Here is a 25,020-nt window from a genome sequence, read left to right on the forward strand (position 1 = left end):
TCAAAAAATGATAACTGATACTTTTTTGAGACTATGAGGTGGGGTTGAGAATAATGAGTGTTTTTCCATGATTTACATATATCTTACTACTTTTGAGTTTTAAAGGTATACAAAGGAATTGTGAAAAAGTTAAGCAAGGTAATAATATATTACCCATTGCTCTAGTGCCAAACCCTGATCCAACTAAGAACCTGAAGGGGCTGGGCGGTAGCACACTGGATTAAGCACACATAAAACAAAGTGCGTGGACCTGCACAAGATCTCAGTTTGGGGAGTTGGGCGGTAGCCCAGCGGGTTAAGTGCACATGACGGGACGCGCAAGGACTGGCATAAGGATCCCGGTTCGAGCCCCCAGCTCTCCACCTGCAGGGGAGTTGCTTCACAAATGGTGAAGCAGGTCTGTAGGTGTCTGTCTTTCTCTCCCCATCTCTGTTTTCCCTTTCTCTGTCCTAACAACGACGACATCAATAACAACAACAATAATAACTACAACAAGGGCAACAAAAGGGAAAATAAGTATAAAAAGTATATAAAAAAATCTGTTTGAGCCCCCAGCTCCCCACCTGCAGGTGGGGGGTGGCTTGACAAACCATGAAGCAGGTCTGCAGGTGTATATATTTCTCTCCCCCTCTTTATCTCTCCCTCCTCTATTTCACTCTGGCCTATCCAACAACATCGATGGCAACAATAACAATAACAACAACAAGGGCAACAAAATGGGATAAAGACGGGGAAGACAGAGAAAGATAGACACCTGCAGACCTGCTTCACCGCCTGTGAAGCGACCCACCCCACTGCAGGTGGGGAGCCTGGGCCTCAAACCAGGATCCTTACACTGGTCCTTGCACTTCAGTTTTTTTTGGGTTTTTTTTGTTTTGTTTTTCTTCTTCTTCTTTTTCTTGAATGCAGATTAGGTAGAGTGATGAATGAGGAGGTTAGAGAATGAGGTAGAAAGAGAGGAGAGATACTTGCAACACTGCTTTACCAGTCATGGAAATTCTCCCAACTGTTAGGGACTGGGGGCTTTGTTTCTTTTTTCTTTTTTCTTTTTTATATTTATTTTATTTATTTATTCCCTCTCGTTGCCCTTGTTGTTTTATTGTTGTAGTTATTATTGTTGTTGTCGTCGTTGTTGGATAGGACACAGAGAAATGGAGAGAGGAGGGGAAGACAGAGAGGAGGAGAGAAAGACAGACACCTGCAGACCTGCTTCACCGCCTGTGAAGCGACTCCCCTGCAGGTGGGGAGCCGGGGTTCGAACCGGGATCCTTATGCCGGACCTTGTGCTTTGTGCCACCTGCGCTTAACCCGCTGCGCTACAGCCCGACTCCCGGGGGCTTTGTTTCTGGGTGCTGGGTATACTACCCTCCTATCCCTTGGTTTTTTGATTTCTATATACAACATTAAGAAAGAATAGAATATGTGTTTAATGGGAAGGGGGAAGGAAAAGGGAGAAATGTGAACAAAGGTAGATTTGAAAGGCTTGTGTATTTAAACTTTTTTTTTTTTTTGCCTACAGGTTTATTGCTGGGCTCGGTGCTTACACTAAGAATCCACTGCTCCTGGAGGCCATTTTTCCTTTTTTTTGTTGTTGTCCTTATTGTTACTCTTGTTGTTGTCATTATTATTGTTGTTATTGTCACTGGATAGGACAGAGAGAAATCGAGAGAGGAGGGGGAGACAGGGAGGGGGAGAGAAAGACGGACACCTGCAGACCTGCTTCTTTCCTTTTAACATGAAAGCATCTTTTTTCTTTTCTTTCTTTCTTTCTTTTTTTTTTTTTTTTGCTTCTAAGGAAGTTGTTGGGGCTTGGAGCTTTCCCTGGGAATCTAATGCTCCTTGCAACACCTTTTATTTTTAATATTTATTTATTCCCGTTTGTTGCTTTATTGTTGTAGTTATTGATGTTGTCGTTATTGAATAGGACAGAGAGAAATGGAGAGAGGAGGGGAAAGCAAAGAGGGGGAGAGAAAGACAGACACCTGCAGACCTGCTTCACTGCCTGTGAAGCGACACTCCTCCAGATGGGGAGCTGGGGGCTCGAACCGGGATCCTTACGCGGGTCCTTGAGCTTTGTGCCAACTGTGATTAACCCACTGTGCTACCGCTTGACTCCCCCCCTTTTTTCCACATTGTTGTTGCTGTTATTATTTTTGTTGTTGGATAGCTCAGAGAGAAATTGAGAGTGGAGGGGAAGACAGAGAGGGGGAGAGAAAGATAGACACCTGCAGGCCTGCTTCACTGCCTGTGAAGTGACTCCCCTGCAGGTGGGCTCGAACCAGGAGCCTTACACAGGTCCTTGCGCTTCGCAATCTGTGCACTTAACCAGTTGGGCTACTGCCCGGCCCCCCTGAAACATTTTCTTCAAGATCTTATTTATTTATTCATGAGAAAGATAGGAGGAGAGAGAGAAATAACTGGACATCATCTGGTACATTTGCGCTGAAGACTGACCTCAGGACCTCATGGTTGAGAATGCAATGCCTTATGCACTGTGTCACCATCTGGACCATGAAAGCACTCTTAAAATAATTCTTTCCTGGAGTAGGGCGGTAGCACAGCAGGTTAAGTGCACATGCGCAAAGTGCAAGGACTGACTGGTCTAAGGATCCGGGTTCCAGCCCCTGGCTCCCCACCTGCAGGGAAGTTATTTCACAGGTGGTGAAGCAGGTCTGCAGGTGTCTATCTTTCTCTCCCCCTCTGTCTTCCCCTCCTCTCCATTTCTCTCTGTCCTATCCAACAACGATGACAACAATAACAACAATAAAACAAGGGTAACAAAAGGGAAAAAAATAAATAAAATTAAAAAATAGCAATTCTTTCCTAGAGATCAGATGCATATTTAGTAGATATGAACTCATTTACAGTGGTCAATGCTATTTCTGTTTTAGTCACTCTGTGGCCCATCTGACTTTTCTTGGCCTGAAGAAGAGAGCCTTCTGAAGCTAAAGGTCAGCTCCACAAGGGCATGGAATTCACTGATGGGAAGCATTTTAGCCTTCACTCCTCAATAGTCTTTCTACTGTCCTTTTCTTTTCTTGGCTCCTGTCGTGGGGGCTTGGTGCCGGCACTGTGAATCCACCGCTTCTGGCGGCTATTTTTTTATTTTATACTCTTTATTTGATAGTGCAGAAAGACACTGGGGGGGGGGAAGATAGAGAGAGGGAGAGAAAGACACCTGCAGACCCTCTTCACCGCTCTGAATCTTCCCCTGCTGGTGGGGAGCCAGAGGATTAGAACCGGGATCCTTGCGTGGGTCTTTGCACTTCTTACTATGGATGCTTAACCCGGTGAGCCACCCGCCTCCCTGTCCCCCTTGCTTTTACTTTTAATGTCTTACAACTTGATTTTCTGTGATATCAGTTTTATTTAACACCTCTGTCATGAAGTGTAATTCAGCACAGGTCCTGCCGACCTCTTCCACGGAAGGGATAATATATATATATATATATATATATATATATATATATATATATATATATATATATATTGCAAATTCAGAGCGTTAGTTATTTTTATGGTGTTTAAATGTTTTCTTGACGCATTCTTATGTACGTCTCTCTTGCTAATGTATACTAATCAAGAGAGTGTGATACAGTCTTATAATAAAACTTTCTGATTTACATTTACAAATGTATGTTTTAACAAACACAAATTCCAGGGGCTGGGCGGTAGCGCCCCAGGTTAAGGTCACAAATCATGAAACACAAGGACCTGTGGAAGAATCCCTGTTCAAACCCCAGGTTCCCCATTTGCAGGCAGGTCGCTTCACAAGCTGTGAAGCCGGTCTACAGGTGTCTATTGTTTTTTTCTCCATCTTTATCTCCCCACCCCTCAGTTTATCTCTGTCCTATCCAGTAAAAAATAAAAATGTCTGTCAGGAGCAGTGGATTCATAGTGCAGGCACCAAGAGCCAACAATAACCCTGAAGGCAAAAACAAACAAACAAACAAAATTCCCCCCAAAGCACTGATTATTTTATAATTCCTGTATCATTTATCATATTGATTGCAAGTATTGAATACAGTTTGTCTTTAATTGCATATCTATTTCCATTTTAATACCTTCACACAGCATTATTTACAGTCATCCGAATACTATTTTATTTTTATATTGTTACTGTAAATTAAAATGTGAAGTGTACTTTTCTCAATATGTGTTCTCCTTTAAAAAAATTTGCTTGTCTGAGGAGAGAGAGAGAGCGAGAGCCAGAGCAGCTACAGTGGTGCTAGAAATTGAACCCAGAGGGGCCAGGTGGTGGCGCACCTGGTTAAGCACGTATGTCACAGTGCGCAAGGACCCAGGTTCGAGCCCCCGGGTCCCCATCTGCAGGGGGAAATCTTTGCGAGTGGTGAAGCAGTGCTGTAGATGTCTCTCTGTCTTCCTCCCTATCACCCCTTCCTTCTCGATTTCTGGCTGTCTCTAGCCAATAAATAAAGATAATAAAAAAAATTAAAAGAAATTGAACCCAGGATTTCACACATAGAAGTCTTATATTCTGCTGCTAACCACATCTTCCATCATCAATATGCTTATATGTTATATATATATATTCCCCCTTTAGGGTTATCAGTGGGCTCAGTGCCTGCACCAAATCCTCCTGGAGGCCATTTTTCCTGTTGTTGCTCTTGTTGTTTTATTGTTGTAGTTATTATTGTTGTCATTGTTGTTGGATAGGACAGAGAGAAATCAAGAGAGGAGGGGAAGACAGAGAGGGGGAGAGAAAGACAGACACCTTCAAACCTGCTTAGCCGCTTGTGAAGTGGGCCCCCTTGCAGGTGGGGAGCTGGGGGCTCGAACCAGGATCCTTGAGCCTCACGCCATGAGCGCTTAATCCACTGTGCTACTGCCCAGCCCCCTAAAAAATATTTTAAGTGAATGTTTTCAGAGTTAGGTTTTTTTTAAGTTTTAATGGCAGTTGCTGTAATTTAAAGAATGAACAAACTACCTTTACACAGGATTTAACCCAGTAATGTATGCTTGGTAGTAAATAAAAAATACAATGAATTAGGAAGTTTTCCTTTTTAGTCCTTTACACAAAATACCTTATCAACATTTATCATTAAATAAAATATCATTAACTGAAAGAATTAAAAACAGGGGTCAGCTGAGGCACATCTGGTTGAGCGCACATGTTACAATGCGCAAAGACCCAGTTTAGAACCCCTGGTCCCCACCTGCATGGGGAAAGCTTTGTGAGTGGTGAAGCAGTGCTGCAGGTGTCTCTCTTTCTCTCCCTCTCTGTCTCCCCCTACTTTCCCAATTTCTGGCTGTCTCTATCCAATAAATAAAGATCATTAAAAATAGCCACTTGTTTTGATTCAAATACCACTTTATATTTAAAAAATTAATTTGAATAGGTGATATTTGAATTCTAGTTTTGTAATGCCCTAGGGAGTGGGGAAAAAGCCATAGCTGAAATGAGTGTAACCTATGATTTTGAACGATTTTTATCTGACATTCTTGATGAGCATTTTTGTTCAAAATTGATAAGATGGCATTGATATCTGTTTTCCATTGCCTAGCCCATAGCTGAAATGAGGTCGTTATATCATTACTAAATACTACTGTAGTCCTACCAGTCACAGAATATTCCATTGGGTTTGCTTAAAAGCAAGTTTGTTTTACATAAATGGCTATTTTACAAATTGAAATGTGAATATATTTTATTTTTTCCCAGTGAGTACACAATACACAATTCTGACAATACCATCAACCATTCTTATGCCAACTCTTTTCTGATCTAACAACATTAAATGAAATACATTAAAGGTTTGACGCTGTATGGTGACTTAAACTACAGTTTAAAAAAATCCATCTATAAAACAAAGTATAAAAAGTCTACCCAAGGGCCACAAAATCCCTTATCTTGCAACACTTTAAAGTCACAATAAATGCATTTGAACATTGTGAGATAAGAAAGAGGAATAAAGCGTTATGACGCTTTTTTGAAAAGTCTGATATTTCATTTGAAGTACATGTTCTAGGGAGCAAATAAATGTAACTTCTCCTTGAAGATAATCTGCAGATACATGTTGCTGTACACGGATTCTTGTCGTGTCATTCTATAAATGCAATATACAGAAGCATATGCACGAATTAGCGAATGCCATGGGTCTGCATATCTTTAATACTGACACACAATCACTTCCCGGTGGAAAAGATAAACTACAGTTGAGAGTTCATTGGTACCCTTATAATTATGTTGTCAATGGAGAGTTACATAAATTTGCCAAATGGAAACCTGGTGGTGTCCTTTCAGAGCTCATATAGACTTGTAACTAGAATTTCATAAAAGATACAATTTCATACTCAGATCATTGAATAGTGACATAGAACACCGTTTAAATTCTTTTGTTACCCCCAACCAAGCAAACTGTCATGTTTTACCGTCTCTTTGGTTGCATGATATCTTAAATGTTGGTCTTGATTTTCCTAAATTATCCTGTGAAAGAATCAAATATTTTTATGTCACTGTACTTTCCCACCTTACTTTAACTAGGGCAGGGGGATGATCTGGAGAGAGCTGACAGCAATTCTGCCCGAATACACAGAGGCATACCTGAGTTGGGGCAGATAGAGCGCTATCCTGATAGTTTAGTTTTTTGAGTGTTACGAAGGAAGCTGTGTTTTTTGTGGGGTGTGACTGCACAGAAGCAATTCCTGTGAATGCAAGACAAGATGATATTATCTCCCAGCCAGATTTCTTTCTGACAGCTTATACAGATTTCTATTTAGGCCTGGAGAAGACTGAGCTGTGCATTTATAATAACAGTCTTTTAGTTGGTGATAAAATGAAAGCTCTCTTTCATGTTTATATTCTTCTAAGGACATTGCAATTTATGCTGAGTATATTACATAGAATAGACCAACACATGCTTTAAACTTTCAATAGTGTTCCTGAATTCATTTCATGGCATTTCATCTTGCTTTATTTCTCTATGAGGGTAATTTTAGATGCAAGATTTTACTGATCAACGTTTTCAAATTGGATTTAACAGTAAACATGGACTATTCTAAAATATCATTCCATAAGTAACTATTAAGTTCATACTGACATAAACCATATCAGTTATTTTTCTTATGCACAGAAGATGAACAGGAAGTTGTGATACTATGCCCTACATTATTCTAAAAGTCACTTGTATACACATACTCTATTTTTGAAGTCTTTTGGTATATCAGTCACATATGACCTGCAGGTTATGAAGGGTCAACGTCTATGTCGACTATGTGTAAGTAATTAACATTTTAGACTATACTGTGATATAGAGGAATATAAATAAAGAACACAAGAGATAAAAAAGATTTTTTTCTTAAGAGAAAGAAATCAAATCAAGAACTGTATAAATTAGAATGTAGGAACTCCTCACATCCTACAATTATTATTAGTTATGTATTCACTCTTCACAGAAAGTTCTCATCTCCCCTGATATCTTCGACTCAGATAAACCAAACTGCATGAGAGTCCAGGCACTGATGGTGGAAAACAGATAGGGTTTACTAACTGAGTCTCAGAATCCTGATTCTCTTCAGAGAAGGAATGAACTACATTTCACCAAGAAACTGGACCTGCATTCTTCATCTTTCCATTTTGTCCCTCTCTCCTTGTCTCTCTTGATACAGTTTCAAGGAATGAAAAACAAAGGAGCATTTAATTATGCCATCTCTGTTATAACAAGATGACTTTACAATTGATGACTGAGGTGGCAATGCATTGGCTATGAGCTGTCATCCAAATGAGTTCCATAATTTAGAATTGATCCTAATCGTGACATTGCATTTTTTTTCAAAGCACCAACTACAGAACACATCATAGGAAAACATGAGAAAATAAAGGTAGAATTTGAGTTTGCCATTGTGTACGCAGCATATGGGATTATGTCAGAAGTGAGAATTTCAAGAACATCCCTTTCACTTGATGGATGGACTGACTAATATGACCATACATGTACAGTAGCTAACACATAATTCACAATCGTGTTTATTTTGTCCATATATGACTGACATTGAGGAACTTCTTCTTCTCAACATCATGAAAACAAATGAGGCCGGACACGGCTATTAATGTCCACTTAAGAGGTTTGGTTTTATTTTAAAAGTGTATAAACATGCATTTTTTTTCTCATTTAAAATCTTTCTTTTCAATTTACTCATTCAAAATGGGTCAAACATATTTTAGCTGGTAGCCAATTTTTGAGAATGTTCCATAAACGATTTAGTCCAATAAATCTACTTACTGTGAACTGACCATACTCTGAGCACTGCTTGTTAAGCACTTTCAATTTGGCTATTTCCGTGGTGGCATAACTTTCACTTCTGAATCAAATGAAATACACAACTAGAGAGGGACTGCGACTGTTTTTCAAAAGTCATAAATTTAGGTGTACACCCTCAAATGTGTACTGTACATGTATTCGAAAGACGAAACCAGATTGCAGTAGAATTTTCATGTTTTGCAGCAGCCTGAGTATGTCCTAATATTAAATTGTCTTTTACACTATTTGCTAGATTATCTAAAGTTTATTTTGCTTTTCTCTTTTTGGGAATTTCATATTATATTCTGACTTAATGAGTTGGATAGATTAATTATGGTAATTCAGAAAAATGCTTTTCAATCTGTAATATAAATACAGATATTGTGAAACGCCTTAATTCTGCTTATAATTATTAAGTGGGTCAATTACGATGACAGGTAAAGTTGACTCTAAGTAGAAATCTATTTTCCTTTTATATATATATATATATATATATTTTTTTTTTTTAGCAAGCTTAGTCCATCTTTGCTACCTGTATATTTTAGGGTCGATCCATCTTAAGACTCTAACTTCTGTTTTTTGACCCCTGATTTTATTAATAATAAAAGCCACCTTTGTATAGTTCTTTTATATGACTCAGTCCCTGATGTTCAAAGAAGACTTTGTCAACACCACTATTCCTTTGCATTTTTCTATGTCTAGACCCCGACTGAAAACCATCTGATTTGTTTGGTTACGACCAGCATTATCCAACCTAGCTTACAGTACAGAAACTCCCTTCATGCCCAGTCTTTTTCTTCATGTCACAAGGAGTAGAGATTTGTGCTTATCACCAAATAAAATTGCAGTGCAAAGTTTAAACATAAAAGTTACACAATTAGAAGTTAATATATGGCACCACAGCCTATTAATTCACATATAGTACAACAGACCAGTAAGAACAGACAAGTATATGAACAGAGCTAAAAAGGGTGAGCTTGCATACGATGCACAAAGAAAATTATATACACAGGAAAATCCTTTTCTTCCTGGATGGCGAGCTTTGTTTTCTTTCTTTTTTATAGACTCCTGACAAGAAAGAGTTAAGGTGGGTGGTGTATTTAAGAGAAGAACACGAGTGATATATCTGTGGGTTATGTGTGGCTGTGTGTCTTTACATTGCATTTACAGTTCTTTTAATAGTACATAAATAAAGAAATTGTTCATTGCACTGTTTAGTGTCATCACTTCCATGAGTTCAGACCGGGTGATCCTTCAGAGCAGCTTTCACGCCTCTTCTCAGTCACTCTATAAAGAGATTTAAAAAAAATAAATGAATCAGAAGCATGTCTGCATTTAAAACTATTATTTTAAAAAAATATTTATTTGTTTATTCCCTTTTTGTTGCCCTTGTTGTTTTATTGTTGTCGTCGTTGTTGGATAGGACAGAGAGAAATGGAGAGAGGAGGGGAAGACAGAGAAGGGGAGAGAAAGACAGACACCTGCAGACCTGCTTCACTGCCTGTGAAGTGACTCCCCTGCAGGTGGGGAGCCGAGGGCTCGAACTGGGGTCCTTACACTGGTCCTTGCACTTTGTGCCACCTGCCCTTAACCCGCTGTGCTACAGCCTGACTCCCATAACAATTATTCTTTATCCTTACCAACATGACACAAAGCAAAGCAATATGATAATAAATTGAACTTATATATTCAGATTTTTCAAAGTTTCTGTATTTATTTGATAGGACAGAGAGAAATCAAGATGGAACAGGAACAGGGAGAGAGAGGAGAGACAGACAGACAGAGATAGACAACTACAACTCTACGTGACTCAAGAAGCTTCCCTCCTGCAGGTGAAGACCAGGGGATTGAACACAGGCCCTTGCACATGATAACAGAATTCATTTATTAATGAGAAGAAAGGGGGAGAGAGAAAGAACCAGCATCACTCTGGTACATGTGCTGCCGGGGATCGAACTCGGGACCTCATGCTTGAGAGTCCGATGCTTTATCCACTGCGCCAGCTAGTGGACCACAATCATAAGAAAACTTAAATAATTATTTAAAATTAAAAGTTAAAGAAATATTCAGCTAGTGATAAATTAAATAACAGAACTTCTTAATCAAATTAGTAACAACCAACGATGATAATAATTACCATCAACAAAGAACTTTATTATTATTGTTATTATTTTCTTTCTTTTTGCCTCCAGGGTTATTGCTTGGCCTCAGTGTCTGCACTATGAATCCACTGCTCCTGGAGACCATTTTTTCCCGTTCTTATTGAATAGAACAGAGAGAAATTAAGAAGGGAGGGAAGGTGGGGGTGGGGGTGGGAGAAAGAAAGACACCTGAAGACCTCTTCACAGCCTGTGAGGCGACCCCCCTGCAAGTGGAGAGTTGTTGGGAGATGGGGGGGCGCGAACCTGGATCCTTACAGGGTCCTTGCACTTCGTACTATGTGTGCTTAACCTAGTGCACCACCATCTGGCCCCCATCAAACATCTTTACGGCTTTGAAATAAAATTTACTTTTCTTTTTTTTTTCCCCATGGCATCCTCCCATTCTGTGGGTGAATATAGTTCCTATATAGTATTTTTTATTTATTTTTATTTATTTTTTAATTGACCCTAGTGTTATCAATGGATGCTGGTGCCTGCACGACAAATGCAAAACTTCTTTTGGCCATTTTTTCCGCCTTTCCTCTCTTTTTCTCTTACTATTTCTTTCTCTTTTTCTCTTCCTTTTTCTCATTCTCTTCTCATTTTCTCTTTCTTTTCTGTCTTTCTTTCCTCCTCTCTCTCTCTTTTAAAATATTTACTTGTTTATTCCCTTTTGTTGCCCTTGTTGTTTTAGTATTGTAGTTACTATTGTCCTTGTTGTTGGATAGGACAGAGAGAAATGGAGAGAGGAGGGGAAGACAGAGAGGGGGAGAGAAAGACAGACACCTGCAGACCTGCTTCACCGCCTGTGAAGCGACTCCCCTGCAGGTGGGGAGCCGGGGGCTCAAACCAGATTCTTAACACCTGTTGTTGCATTTTGTGCCACACGCGCTTAACCTGCTGCGCTACCGCCCGACTCGCTCGCTCTCTTTCTTTCCTAGAAAGGGAGGTAGAGTCACATCTGTGGTACTTCTTTACCACTTGTGAAGTTTCCCCCGCTGCAGGTGGGAATATACAGAACGGTTTTAACTCGGGTTCTTGCACATGGCAGTGTGTGTAATCCACCAGATGGACCATCACCATGCCCCATCATGTTTGTTTGTTTGTTTTTTTTGCCACACTGGTGATTGCTGAGGTGCAGTGCTGACCCCACAAATCTACTGCTCCAAGTGGCCTTATTTTCCCCTTCTATTTTATTTGATATGGTAAAGTACAAAAATTGAGAGCGGGGGAGATGGGCGGCAGTGCAGCGGGTTAAGCGCAGGTGGCGCCAAGCAAAGGACCAGCTTAAGGATCCTGGTTCCAGCCACCGGCTCCCCACTTGCAGGGGAGTCGCTTCACAGGCAGTGAAGCAGGTCTGCAGGTGTCTGTCTTTCTCTCCCCCTCTCTGTCTTCCTCTCCTCTCTCCATTTCTCTCTATCCTATCCAACTACGACGGATGACATCAACAACAATAATAACTACAACAACAAAACAACAAGGGCAACAAAAGGGAATAAATATTTAAAAAAGAAAAAAGAAAAGAAATTGAGAGAGGAATGGAAGATAGAGAGGAAAAGAGAAAGAGATACCTGTAGACCTGCTTCACTGCTTGTGAGGCTTCCCTCCTACAGAGGAGAGCAGAGGCTCAGAGGCTCAGGTCACTGTGCACAGTAATATGTGCATTAATGACCACTACTCCCTGACCCCTCCATGATAGTTTTCAAATAAGAAGATAGATAAGTTAATAAGATGCTTTATTTTATTTTCTCACATAATTAGTAAGTGGTTGAGAATATTGAAAGTTGAGTTGTTCTCTTAGTAGTGACTTTAAATGTATAAAAAAAAGCCATCAAAAATACTCAGCAAGAATGATTCTGACATGAATAAAGAAATAGGTAATTTTCTTGATGTATTGACAGAAAGAACTTAAAAAGATTTTTATCAAAACATAGTATGGCACTGTTATATTTCATTATTATTCAATACTTTATACTTAGGAAATACATTATTCTACTACTGACATTAGTCTTTTATTGTAAAACATAAATTTATTTTAACATATGTTACTATGTTGGAAGCATTACAAACTAAGAATATTAAACTTTTCAAGCTGATCTAAATTTAAAAATACAGATAAATGCTAAGAAACTAGGGAAACAGGAATCCCCAAGGAGTTTCTTTAGAACAAGCAAATGATTCGTGTTTGCCTTTTTATTGTGCTCAGTTTTAAAAAGGGTAAGGAAACTAAAAAGCAGATTATGTTTAACTAGCTTGAAAGAATTAGCATTGGTTGCTTAAACTGAAATAATGTTTATATAACTACTCTTGCAATAGACTTTATTAAATTTTACTGTTGTAAATAACTACGGTTGTAGTTATAGCAAAATCTATTCAGAACTGCACTTCCTTTTTTCACGTAATTTTTCAAAGCAATTTTTCTTCGAACTTGAAATTTGTTTACTGTGGCGATGTTGCTGATATGGTTCAGAATATACAACACCAAGGTTGGACTACTGAACCGAGGAAGTTTAAAATAAAAGTGGTAAAAGGAAAGGAAGAGAGAGAGAGAAGGGGGGGAGGGAGGGAGAAAGAGAGAGGAGAGAGAAAAAATAACAGCAGATGTAATCAGGGTCTCACCACTCCCATTTTATCTGAAAGAGGTCATATAATTATTCTGTAATAAGTATTCTCTCAGAACCAAGACAGAGAAGAAAACAAACAAAACCCCTTAACAACAGGAATAGGATTCAGAAGTATGTACAGATAAACCAGTGGGGCGGGGTGGGGCGGGCGGAGGCACACTGGGCAACAATGTAAGATGCTTAAGAACCCGAGCAAGGATCCTGGTTGTAGCACCCTGCTCCTCACCTGCGGTGGGGGGGGGGGGGGTCACTTCACAAGCAGGAAGCAGGTATGCAGGTGTCTAACTTTCTGTCTCCCTCTCTTCCCCTCATCTCTCAATTTCTCTGTATCCTATGCAATAAAATGGGGAGGAGGGGGTGTGGCTGCTGGGAAAATTAGATTCCTAGTGCAGGCACTGAGCCCCAGCTATAACCCTGGAGGCAAACAAAGAAAACAAATGAAAAACAAACAAACAAATAAACAGAAAAAAACCCAAAGAATCAAATAAAGCAATGGGGCTAAGAGCGATCTTTTGAATTACCTCCTAATTATTTACCTCTCTTAGCGCTAAACTCTCTGTCTTGTTACATCTTCACAGATTTCTTCTTTGTCTAAAGGTAGAAAAGTTTCCACATCTGGAAATGTTTTCAGCTCTTTATTCTCTTATGAAGGCCCTTAACGTATATAAATTCAACAGAATCGGAATCATTTTTCCATCATTCTATCTTTGTCAGTTTAATGTTCAATTCTAAAGACTGAACTAAACATCTTCAGTCCTAAAAGTTGAGGAAAACAGTTTATTCTCTTAAATTATTAACCTACATGTGTCACCAGAGCTTTCTGTTTAATGTCTTAAAGCACTTACATAATTCACCTGCAAACTGTCCTTGACTATTGGAGCCCACATATCCTATGTCAAGAAGGTCACTGGCATTACGCTGGTGGCTTCCTCTCAATGCCTCTGTTTTCCTGGGCCCAGTGGATCCTTTAGAAGAAGCTGTTCCTGATGAACTGTGACCTCCTGGTGAGGGAAAACTGGGCTTGCTATAGGGGACCAAGGTCTCCTCTGGGGAAAAAAAAAAGAAGAAGAAGAAGAAGAAACGAGAAAGATTTAGCTGAACAGCAACATACAGATAAACTTTGCTTAGATTAAAATATTAAGCTTAAGGTGGACTATTTTATGATCTTACTCTTAAGTAAAACTGAAAACATGAGATCTTGGGCGAAGTGTATAATGTTATATATTACTGGCTTATTGTTTTAAAAATTGAATTTTAAGCTTGTTATAAAAGAGCTTGCATATAATGAAGTATTTTGTTTAGCAAAAGAATTTCTGAGACTCATTTCTGGAGTTCATCGATACTCAAATTTAACTTTCTCATGAAGGTTTAAGGAATGTTGTTTTCATTTTACTTTAAGTTACAGCAGCATTTTCTCAGCAAATTAAGGTCTGTATTTAGTTGATAAAAGAAGTCTATCAAATGTCTGTGATTTCTTGGGAAAGAAAATGCACTGGTTGAATTGCCTGGTTAAGTGCTCACATTACTATGTGCAAGGGCCAGGGTTTGAGCTCAGGCTCCGTCTGCAGGGGCGAGCTTCCTGAGTGCAAAAGTGACTAACAACTGCAGGCATATCTCTATTTCTCGTCTTCTGTATCTTCCTCTCCCCTCTTAATTTCTTAATTTATCTTATCGAATAAGAAAAAAAAAACAGTCTGCCGGCCAGACTTCCCTGGATTGAAGACCCCACCAATATGTCCTGGAGCTCAGCTTCCCCAGAGACACACCCTACTAGGGAAAGAGAGAGGCAGACTGGGAGTATGGACCGACCAGTCAATGCCCATGTTCAGCGGGGAAGCAATTACAGAAGCCAGACCTTCTACCTTCTGCAACCCACAATGACCCTGGGTCCATGCTCCCAGAGGGATAGAGAATGGGAAAGCTATCAGGGGAGGGGGTGGGATATGGAGATTGGGTGGTGGGAATTGTGTGGAGTTGTACCCCTCCTACCCTATGGTTTTGTTAATTAATCCTTTCTTAAGTAAAAAAAAAATAAATAAAAAAATAAAAGAAAAAAAAACATGTGGTGATAACTGTGCTAGCAAAAACAAAACTATATTTTCTAAAAAAAAAAAAAAGAAAATTAAACTGATATATAAAGTACAACAATGAATACATAATACTTGGGGTACTCGCTTCCTTTTTTTCCACCTTCCCTTCCTTCCAATCTCCCTTCCTTGATTTTTCCCCTCTTGCTTTTTCGTTTCTCCACATGAGAATTATTATTGTCATAAGAAAACTCCAGAAAAAGACACTACGTTTAATATGTGTCTCCTCAGATGGCATTTAATGACAAGGATCATATGCTTTCCCTCATCTGAATCTAACCAGCCCAGACACTGAGACGACCATCTTGTCACAGAGACCATGTTTTCTAAAATCTTCAGCACCAGCTCATGACAAAACATAATTATTAAAAAGTGAAATAGCTACAAAACATTGAGTACAAACAAAGAAACCTGCAAGGAAGCTTTCAAATATCCCTCCCCCTTTGTTTTTCAGGGCTCAAGTATTGGCACACCTGGTTGAGCACTCATGCTACAATGTGCAAGGATCTGGGTTCAAGCCCCCCGGTCCCCACCTGCAGGGGAAAAGCTGCAGGTATGGGTGAAGCAGGGTTTCAAGGGTCCCTTGCCCTTCCTCCTCTTTATCTTTCTCTTCCTCTCAACTTCTGGTTATCTCTATCAAATAAATATAACAGAATTAAAAATATATATATATCCCTCTCTACTCAGCAGATTCTAACATTCGGAGGCTTTGAAAAATGTTCATTGCTATAATGTGATGATACTTAACACTGCCTACTTAAACAAAATTCAACGCAAACCATGAAATTTTATTCCTAACATGTTTAGGAATCTTGAAATAAGCAAGAACATCTCCCACTGAGTTATAAAACAACTAAACCAGTTTAATCAGTCTAGATAGTGCAATTCCAGTTTAACCCTTCCTAATATGAATCTCTGTGACTGGAAATTCATTTGTAATTTTGTTATATCAGTTACTTTAAATATTTGACCCATGAATTTTTTTTTCTCTCAAAATCACAATTTACTTCAGTCTAAAAGAATAACTGATTGAAAGAAGGTGTGGAATTTACACTAAAGATGAAACTTAGTGGTCTTAATAGTCCTCAATAAAAATATTCAAAGGGGCTCATGAAAAAAAAAAAACTAGTATAGCCACAGGCCCTTTAGAATATAACTAAAATATGCCTTCTAGCTATCTACAAAATGGAGAACCCCCCAACTATTCATATGCACTATTCCAGCCTTTAGGTTCATGATTGTTCAACAATTTGTTTGGCTTTATATGTTAACTCTCTTTTCAGTCACCAGGTTCCAGATGCTAGCAGGATGCCCACCAGACTTCCCTGGACAGACAACCCCACTAATATGTCCTAGAGCTCCACTTCCCCAGAGCCCTTCCCCACTAGGGAAAGAGAGAGGCAGGCTGGGAGTATGGATCCACCTGTCAACACCCATGTTCAGCAGGGAAGCAATGACAGAAGCGAGACCTTCCACCTTCTGCATCCCACAATGACCCTGGGTCCATACTCCCAGAGGGATAAAGAATAGCAAAGCTATCAGGGGAGGGGATGGGATATGGAGTTCTGGTGGTGGGAACTGTGTGGAGTTGTACCCCTCTTAGCCTATGGTTTTGTCAGTGTTACCTTTTTATAAATAAAAAAAATGAATAAGTAAAAAAATTATATATATTCAAAGGCAGAAGGGAAAAAGATCAAATTATCTCTGAGCAGCACGGATGAAACTTGGAGGTCTTTTGAGCTCAAAGGCACTATTCTAAGGTTAGCTTGAGGTATAGTTCCCACTGGAATCAGTCATAAGGGATGTGTTTGGTGAGCTCTGATGAGGAATTCCAACTCCAGTTAGTGATTCAGAGCACATGTGCTTCAGATGTCCACAAACAATTGCCATTTCTAAGACACCTGATAGGAACAAGCTGGTAAAAGTCCACACTTTCTCAGGACTGTGCAGAACACACCTGGTCCAACACCTTGCTTGTGTAGTAGAGCTTTCCGTATGTCCTCCTGATGTTCTGTGGCATTTATCCAGCCCTGGGTTTGTCGCTGCCATTCAAGAGATGTCCTAGCTGGACCATCCAAGGAACTCTGTGTGTCTTCTAGATTGGTCTCCTGTTGTCTCTCCAGAGAACTGCTTTTTTTGTCTGTTGAGTTTTCCATGCTGCCAGCATTCTGGCTCAAGCCTACTTGCTGCCTTAAGCCCTGACCTGGAGGGGGGTCTGGTGGTGGTGGAAGATCTAAAAATTTTGAATGATATTTAGAATGGGCTAGGATTTCATTGAAAATGCATGTTTCAGTTCGAATTAACAGAAAAAAAAATAAGATGAACCCTTGCCCTCAGAAAGGTTATCACCCATGTAAAAGGAAATTTGGCAAGAAAAAAAGGGGGGGGGCTTATTCCAACACGTATATTATTAATCAATCTGTTAATTTTTGTTTACCAGTGGTCTGAAATAAGATTTACTCTTAGGCAAGTGTTACATGTTATTGTTGTTTTAGTTTGCACATTGAGGTTCTTGTTGTAAAGGGGATAGTGAGCTATCTTTATATTTAATCCATATGCCTACTTCTTCTTCCCCAGATAGAAGCACCATGACACAAAGTGACTAGAAATTCCAACAGCTGTGTTAATAAAAGTCTCTGGGAAGAATAAGAGCTCTGTTGCCAGTCTGCAAAGGACATGTTGCCTTCGGGAAATGAACTCTATGCCGTATCATATGCAATATACGATTATCTTTACCCAAGTATGTGGTACATTTAACAACAGTCAAAGGGTTAAGCTCACATTTATTAAATGCGATTAACATCCTTCCTGAAAACCAATTCTGACTGTTCGTTTCATGAGTTAGCTAATGAGTTACAACTAATATAATATTAATTTTAATAAGTAATAACCAATGTTCAGAGTGCAGCTAGAGCATGCTTCACGGTGCTAGGGGTAGACAGTACATGATGGAAATTTGAGATGTGGCGGCATCATTGACTCTTCAGAAGAGTTCTTTAAATAGCAGATGTGAAAGAAATTAAAGGTTCAAAGAGTTGGCTAATTATTTTACTTTCCTTTTCTTTGTTTTTCAGACAAATGATACTTTTGTATTTTGAGTCTCTCTAGTTGTGAAATCAGAGTCCCTTTGATACTCATGAATTATACTAGTCTATTATATACTTTACACTATAATATTAGTTCTACAATCACTTTGTTGAAGGTTTCAAGATCTTAATATTCTGTTGGTTATTTTTTCTATTTTTTTTTTCCTGACAAGCTTTGGCAAACTCCTTTGCTCTTAGAATAGATACAATTATATTTTAGTCATAAAAACTACATATTGTATGCATTTATCACTAACAGAGAAACTATATTATTAAGGTTAATGCTTTTCATTCTATTAAAAGTCAAAGTTTTTTTTTAAATGAAGGAAGTGTAAATTTCTTATTAAAAAGATCGTTTCTCTTCCTCTTTCTCTTTTGATCGATACAGAATAATTGAGATGGAATGAGCATAGACAGGGCAAGAGAAAGAGAGAAGCCTCCAACTTAAAGAGCCCCCCCACCGTCCAGCAGGTGGGAACCAGGGGACTGAACCCAGGTTCATAGGTACTGTAACATGTGTACTCTACTGGGTGTATCACTGCTCAAGTCATAAAAAAAAGAGACCATGTCGCTCTTTTCAAAAGCTTTGTTAGAAAAGCTTTCAATTCTCTTTTGTGAGCAAAATGACATCCTTCTCTTCCATTGAGCTAATGATGGCCTCCTCAGCTTCTGTTTTGGGAATTTCAGTGTAGAAATGCACTTCCTGTTTTTATGCATGCCATCTTACTATGCCATGAGTTACTCATTATATAAAGGAACAAGATTCCTTTTTAGGAGAATAAACTTGCATTTGGAGCTTTTTTTTTTTTTTCCAAAACAAAGAGCTAATCCAATATTGAGATATCTGTTTGTTGAATAATTCATCTATGATTTTGTTGTTTCCTCTATATTCAGTACTGACTTCCTTCAATATGTATTATTATAAATGCAAATTAATTATTTCATTTGAGTTATTGAACTCCGACTGACACTGGGGAGGAAATTATTATATTTGCTTTCAAAATAACGTATCTCGTCATTGATTTTCATTCTCCACCAGAGCAGCTTAATTTTTAAAATGGCCCAAATGTCATCTGCTTATGCCAGCTATAATTCTGATTACTATTTAATTTAACTTGAAATTATATGCCCACACAATTAAGTAATATCTTTAGACTTTGTTATCTGTACAAGAAAGAGCATTGCATGTGCATTAAAATAAACAAATTGCAGAAAATATGGAATTAAAAATGATTGTGGAGAAGTAAAAGTACATAATCAAATATGTTTACTTAAATTAAATTAATTATTCATTTATATCTTGATTCCCTTCAACTAAATCAATTCACTGAAGAGTGTCTCCCTGGCCTACTGAGGATCTGCTATTGTCAGGCACACAGTGGTTCAGTTACATATGTGCATTGTTACTGTCTGTCTTTTAGGCAAGAGAAATAAAGAACAAAGAAATTAATTATCTCCAGCCTAGATTTTTACCTCCCATAAATTCCAGACTCTCTTAAGCATATCTATAGTGGACAGTTTCATTAGTTGTATAAGAATGATCTTAAATTTTATATACCAAGCCTGAGCTATGGACTGTCCAAAAAGAAAAAATAAATTCTTCCTTCTTAGTATCCTGTATGTCAGCAAGAAAGCCAGTCTACACTCTACCTTTGCCTTTCTTGCAGTATAGACAATATTGATTTCCTTAACAAATTTTGTGTGTTCTATATCCCAACAGCAATCCCAAACCGAATCTTTCTCATTTTTTTCCACAGACTTTTATTTTTTTCTTGGTATGAGTCACTAGCATCTATACTACCTATTAACACTGTAATTCCCTATGTTGATTCTGCACTTTCATTTAGAAGTATATTCCGGGGCCCAGGGAGTGGTGCAGCTGGTTGAATGCACACATTATCATGTGCAGCGACCTGAGCTCAAACCGTGGGTCCCTTTCTGCATGGGGGAAGCTTCCCAGTGGTGAAGCACTCTACAGATGTGTCTCTTTCTCTTGCTCTATTTCTCCCTTTCTCTTTCAATTTCTTTCTGCATCAACCTAAGAAAGAAAAAAATATATATGGCTGCTGGAGAATGGTGGGTTTGTCGTGCAGGCACTGAGTCCTAGAAATAACCCGGGTTATAATGAAAACTAGAAATAAAATAATTAAAAGAGAAGGACATTCATTTTATATTGATAAACTAGGTGAAGTGACATTTAAAAATAAACATGTGAGATGATGTCATTTATTTGCCTTACATTACAATATCTGCACATGCTAGCATGCATTATTTCCTCGGTACTCTCCTGGGCTGGCAAGACAGTATACCTCACCTCCAATACACTGGGTGGTGCTGTGATGTCTTGCCTTCTCCTCCTCTGCCTCCCTGTATCTATTTTTCTGTCTGACTAAGCTCAGAATGTTGAAATCCTGGACACACACACATACACACACACCACAAACTGTTCTAAGAGTAGCTTTAAAGTTCTTCAAACATTGGATCTCATATTCTGTTATGATGCTCTTCCTGACTGTTGTTTTTCATCAAATAAGCCTCGGTTTCCATTCTTTTTTTTTTTTTTTTGCCTCCAGGGTTATTGCTGGGGCTCAGTGCAAGCACCACCACAAATCCACTGCTCCTGGAGGCTATTTCCCTCTTTTATTGCCCTTATTGTTTTATCATTGTTGTGGTTATTATTGGTGTTATTGATGTCATTGTTGTTGGGTAGGACAGAGAGAAACGAAGAGAGGAGGGGAAGACAGAGAGGGGGACAAAGAGATAGACACCTGCAGACCTGCTTCACTGCCTGTGAAGCAACCCCCCTGCAGGTGGGGAGCCGGGGCTTGAACTGGGATCCTTATGCTCACCCTTGCGCTTAGGGACATGTGGGCTTAACCCCTGTGCTATTGCCCACCCCCCATGGCTTCCATTCTTATTACCTGTAATACTCCCCCCACCCCCAGATACTAGCATTGCTCTTTCCCTTATAGCCATTCAGTGTTCATGGTGAGACCTTCCTTGAGGGCTCTATTGAAACATTTCCTATAGCTTCCATTTCTTTGTAATTCTCAGCTCTTTCCTATCATCGCCTCCCATGACATTTACCAAACACCAACTCACATAAACTATTCATTAATTAGTGAAAAAAGAAATTATCCAGTAATAACTGTGCTTCCTGGAACTAGTACTATTTAAGTAAACACTCAGCCTGGAGGTTAGACAAAAAAAAAAAAAAACAAATAAATAAAATACATTGTCAACTGTGGTCAATGTGTCAAATTTACTAACTTTTATTTTATAGAGAGCTCTTTATTGGAAATCAATCATACCTACTCATTTATTTATGTTTCTATCATTGCACTTCTGCTGCAGTGAAATTAACTACATCATTGCATGGTACCTTATAGTCAAAAGCACTTTCTATTTTTTTTTTTTTACAAAAAACATAGATTCCTCGTTCATCAAATATATGACTTTTGGCATGTTTTTATTCTTGAAATACAAGAACCTATAAAAATAATCATTAAATTACAAACCACTTCTGTTTATTTAACAATAATAATTGGTAATTAATTATCATCATCATTATTATTTACCAAAGGTGAAATATCATGTAAAGGTATCTTCATCTATCATGAGACATATTCCAACTCATGATAGGTGCATATGGAATCTTCACTAACAAACACTGATGGAAAAAAACCAGAAAAATTATTGAAAAGTGTTATGACATATATGTTGGGGCTTAGCAATATAGGAATAATGTTAGAATTTTTTTTTTTTTGTTCCTCCAGGGTTATTGCTGGGCTCGGTGCCTGCACCATGAATCCACCGCTCCTGGAAGCCATTTTTCCCCCTTTTTGTTGCCCTAGTTGTTGCAGCCTCGTTGCGGTTATTATTGCCATTGTTGATGTTGCTTTGTTGTTGGATAGGACAGAGAGAAATGGGGAGAGGAGGGGAAGATAGAGAGAGAGGGGAGAGAAAGACAGACACCTGCAGACCTGCTTCACCGCCTGTGAAGCGACTCCCCTGCAGGTGGGGAGCCGGGGGCTCGAACCGGGATCCTTACTCCGGTCCCTGCGCTTTGCGCCACTTGCGCTTAACCTGCTGCGCTACCGCCCGACTCCCTAATCTTAGAATTTTTTTTTAAGAGAATTTTTTGTTTGAACAAGACCATATTGCCAGTCTCACTGGCTAATCTACTGTAGCGACTTCATATTTTCCCTTTCCTTTTATTTTATTTTTTTCACTTATAAAAAGGAAACACTGGGAGTCGGGCTGTAGCGCAGCGGGTTAAGCGCAGGTGGCGCAAAGCGCAAGGACCGGCATAAGGATCCCGGTTCGAACCCCGGCTCCCCACCTGCAGGGGAGTCGCTTCACAGGCGGTGAAGCAGGTCTGCAGGCATCTGTCTTTCTCTCCTCCTCTCTGTCTTCCCCTCCTCTCTCCATTTCTCTCTGTCCTCTCCAACAACGACAACAATAATAATAACTACAACAATAAAACAACAAGGGCAACAAAAGGGAATAAAATAAAATAAATATTTTAAAAAAAAAAAAGGAAACACTGATGAACACCATAGGATAAGAGGGCTACTTTAATCTAAGTTAATGATTACACAGAGCAACCCTTCAGTGAAGAGAAAAGCGAGAAGGCCAAAAGGGGAGAAACATCCTACCATCTGTCATTCCTTCCCTTCTATGAGGCAATGCTGGCTGCTGATCCATTCGCCCTCCCTTGTGTTTTTTAGTGGGTCTAGGCCTCTGACTTTGACTCACGGCTGCACTGGTGCTACTGTCAGTAGAAAATGGGCTGGTTGGCCGAGGTCTTTGAGAGGAGGTAAATGCTTTGCCTAAAAATAAAAGAAAGGGGATGGATACAAAGAATGTCAACATAATACACACATGAAAACTGTCTTAGTATTTTTTCTCTTATTAAAGCTAACCCGTAAACCTGTTCTGAGATGCCATTTGAAGATGCCATAAATCTGTGGATCTTATATGGAAAACATATGCCCTTTTGTGTTTGTTTTCTTCATTTATAACAACCAATATATATCAGGCTCAGAATGATTCCAACAAGGGTGAATACACAGCAAATCCACCAACCAGAAAGCTTGATATTGCTTGATTATATTCTTAACCTTCACAAATGTCGTGATATTTTCATAGATAACATGCAAATTTATGCAGCTCTTCTTAAAATTAAAGAAGCTATTTCTGAAACAAATTATGTACTATCTTATTTGTTTAATCAAATTTCACCTTTGGAATGTTACAAACTCTGAGCACAGTAAAATATCCTGTAGAAACTGCACTTGAGACTTGACACAAAAGGTCTGCTCAGACACGTCTATTTAGCTGACCTTACCACCCATACACATAAACAATGAAGTCTACATCCTTTAGCAGAAATGCAGTAACATCAGTGTATAGGATAGGTGTAAGGTTTGAAATCACCTTCTATCTTCCAAGTGCCATTGGTATTTTTCTCATGAATATTATTGTCTCTGAACAGACTGACATATCATTGAAATAAAATGTGTCATGTCCTTCTGGTTTAATGTGCCTCTTCAAGGAAATTTATTCTGGCAAATATTAGTTAATAAATTTTCAACAGCTTGTGGTTATAATACCAAGCTTATTCTGGGGCAAGGGAGGGTTGGTTTATGTGTACGCATCCTCTTGAGCATGTGTCTCTGTCTGTGCTTTTGACAAAATTATCCTATGTAGTTACATTTTCTTAAGTCAATGTGACACAATATTGCTTGATGCTTTATTAGCTATTAGCATACATGCAAGAAATGCACTTATGCCTTCTAATTTATTAGTTTCTTTGCACTTTCTTACTGCTCTGATTATGGCTATGCCACAAAGAGCACTCAAGCAACATAAAGTTTCTGGCTTAAGCTTTATAAAGCAAGAAAAATTCAAATAACCATTACAATATATTTTAGTTAGAATGCTATATCAAAGATAACCCTCTGCAATGCTTGAAAATAGCTTGTATTTTATTGAAAAAAAAAAAAAAAGCCTAGTCCTTGATCAAAAGAAATGGTGATGCTATGAGTCAAGGAAATTTCCAAGACTTATTTTTATAACCGGAGAGTTTAAAGAAAGGTTGAGATCGTATTTTTTTTTTTTACTGTTGAATATTATTAAATTTTTAAAATGCACATTGGGCTTCACTGATTTATTTTGTAAGGCAGCTAAATTTAATCCATGAGTTAGGAGCTTCTTTTCCATATATTTCAGAAGTATACAGTCTTATTCATGCATGTACAACTCATTTTCTCTCAATAAAAATGATGAAGTATTGCTCTATTATAAGCATTAATCATACATTTGTTTTGGAAGGAATGAGAAGACATCTAAAGCTCATAACTGTTTTTAATATTTTTACTTACTACTCTCAGAAACCAAAATATCAATAAGATTACTCTAAGGAGCACCAGACATGGTCATTATTGTATTCAACTTGCAAATGCAGTGGGTGTATCTTTAATTAGCATCCTTTAAAACAACAATAAATTATTGAGTTAAAAATTTAAAAGCCAAACAATTGATAGTATCATCAGCCATTTGAACTGTTAGACTGACAGCTTTAGACCCATTCACCCCATGCTGAGAAAGCCTTCCCAGAAAATGCATTTGTAGCAAAAAAAGGGGGGGGGGCAAAAGAAAGTAATGAAGATAAAAGATGAATATTTTAATTACTGGGTACATTATTGATTGTGTGAGAATTTTTGCCAGTGTGAGTTATTGAAAATTTAATGCAGTCTTAGTTGCTGCTTTGCTTATACAGGAAGCGTTTCCCAATTAGTAGCAGAGCTGTGGAGAGAAAA

The 25,020-nt window shown here is 38.6% G+C and overlaps 1 protein-coding gene across 16 annotated transcripts in view; it reads right to left on the reverse strand.

Moving 5' to 3' along the window:
- Positions 1–5,648: 5,648 nt before the first annotated feature.
- Positions 5,649–25,020, reverse strand: part of ROBO2 (roundabout guidance receptor 2) — a 1,295,155-nt gene continuing 1,275,783 nt past the window's right edge. For 8 of the 16 annotated variants that reach the window (XM_060172131.1, XM_060172133.1, XM_060172127.1 and 5 more), the window contains 4 exons: positions 22,855–23,028; positions 17,068–17,343; positions 13,865–14,069; positions 5,649–9,530 (listed from right to left, as the gene is read on the reverse strand). In XM_060172131.1, the coding sequence (XP_060028114.1) occupies positions 9,482–9,530; positions 13,865–14,069; positions 17,068–17,343; positions 22,855–23,028 (704 nt within the window). In that variant the 3' untranslated portion in view covers positions 5,649–9,481. The remainder of the gene's footprint in view (positions 9,531–13,864; positions 14,070–17,067; positions 17,344–22,854; positions 23,029–25,020) is intronic. The other 8 variants (XM_060172139.1, XM_060172137.1, XM_060172138.1 and 5 more) reach the window with 2 other exon arrangements.

Source organism: Erinaceus europaeus, chromosome 14 (assembly GCF_950295315.1).
Source record: "Erinaceus europaeus chromosome 14, mEriEur2.1, whole genome shotgun sequence".
Taxonomy (NCBI): Eukaryota; Metazoa; Chordata; class Mammalia; order Eulipotyphla; family Erinaceidae; genus Erinaceus; species Erinaceus europaeus.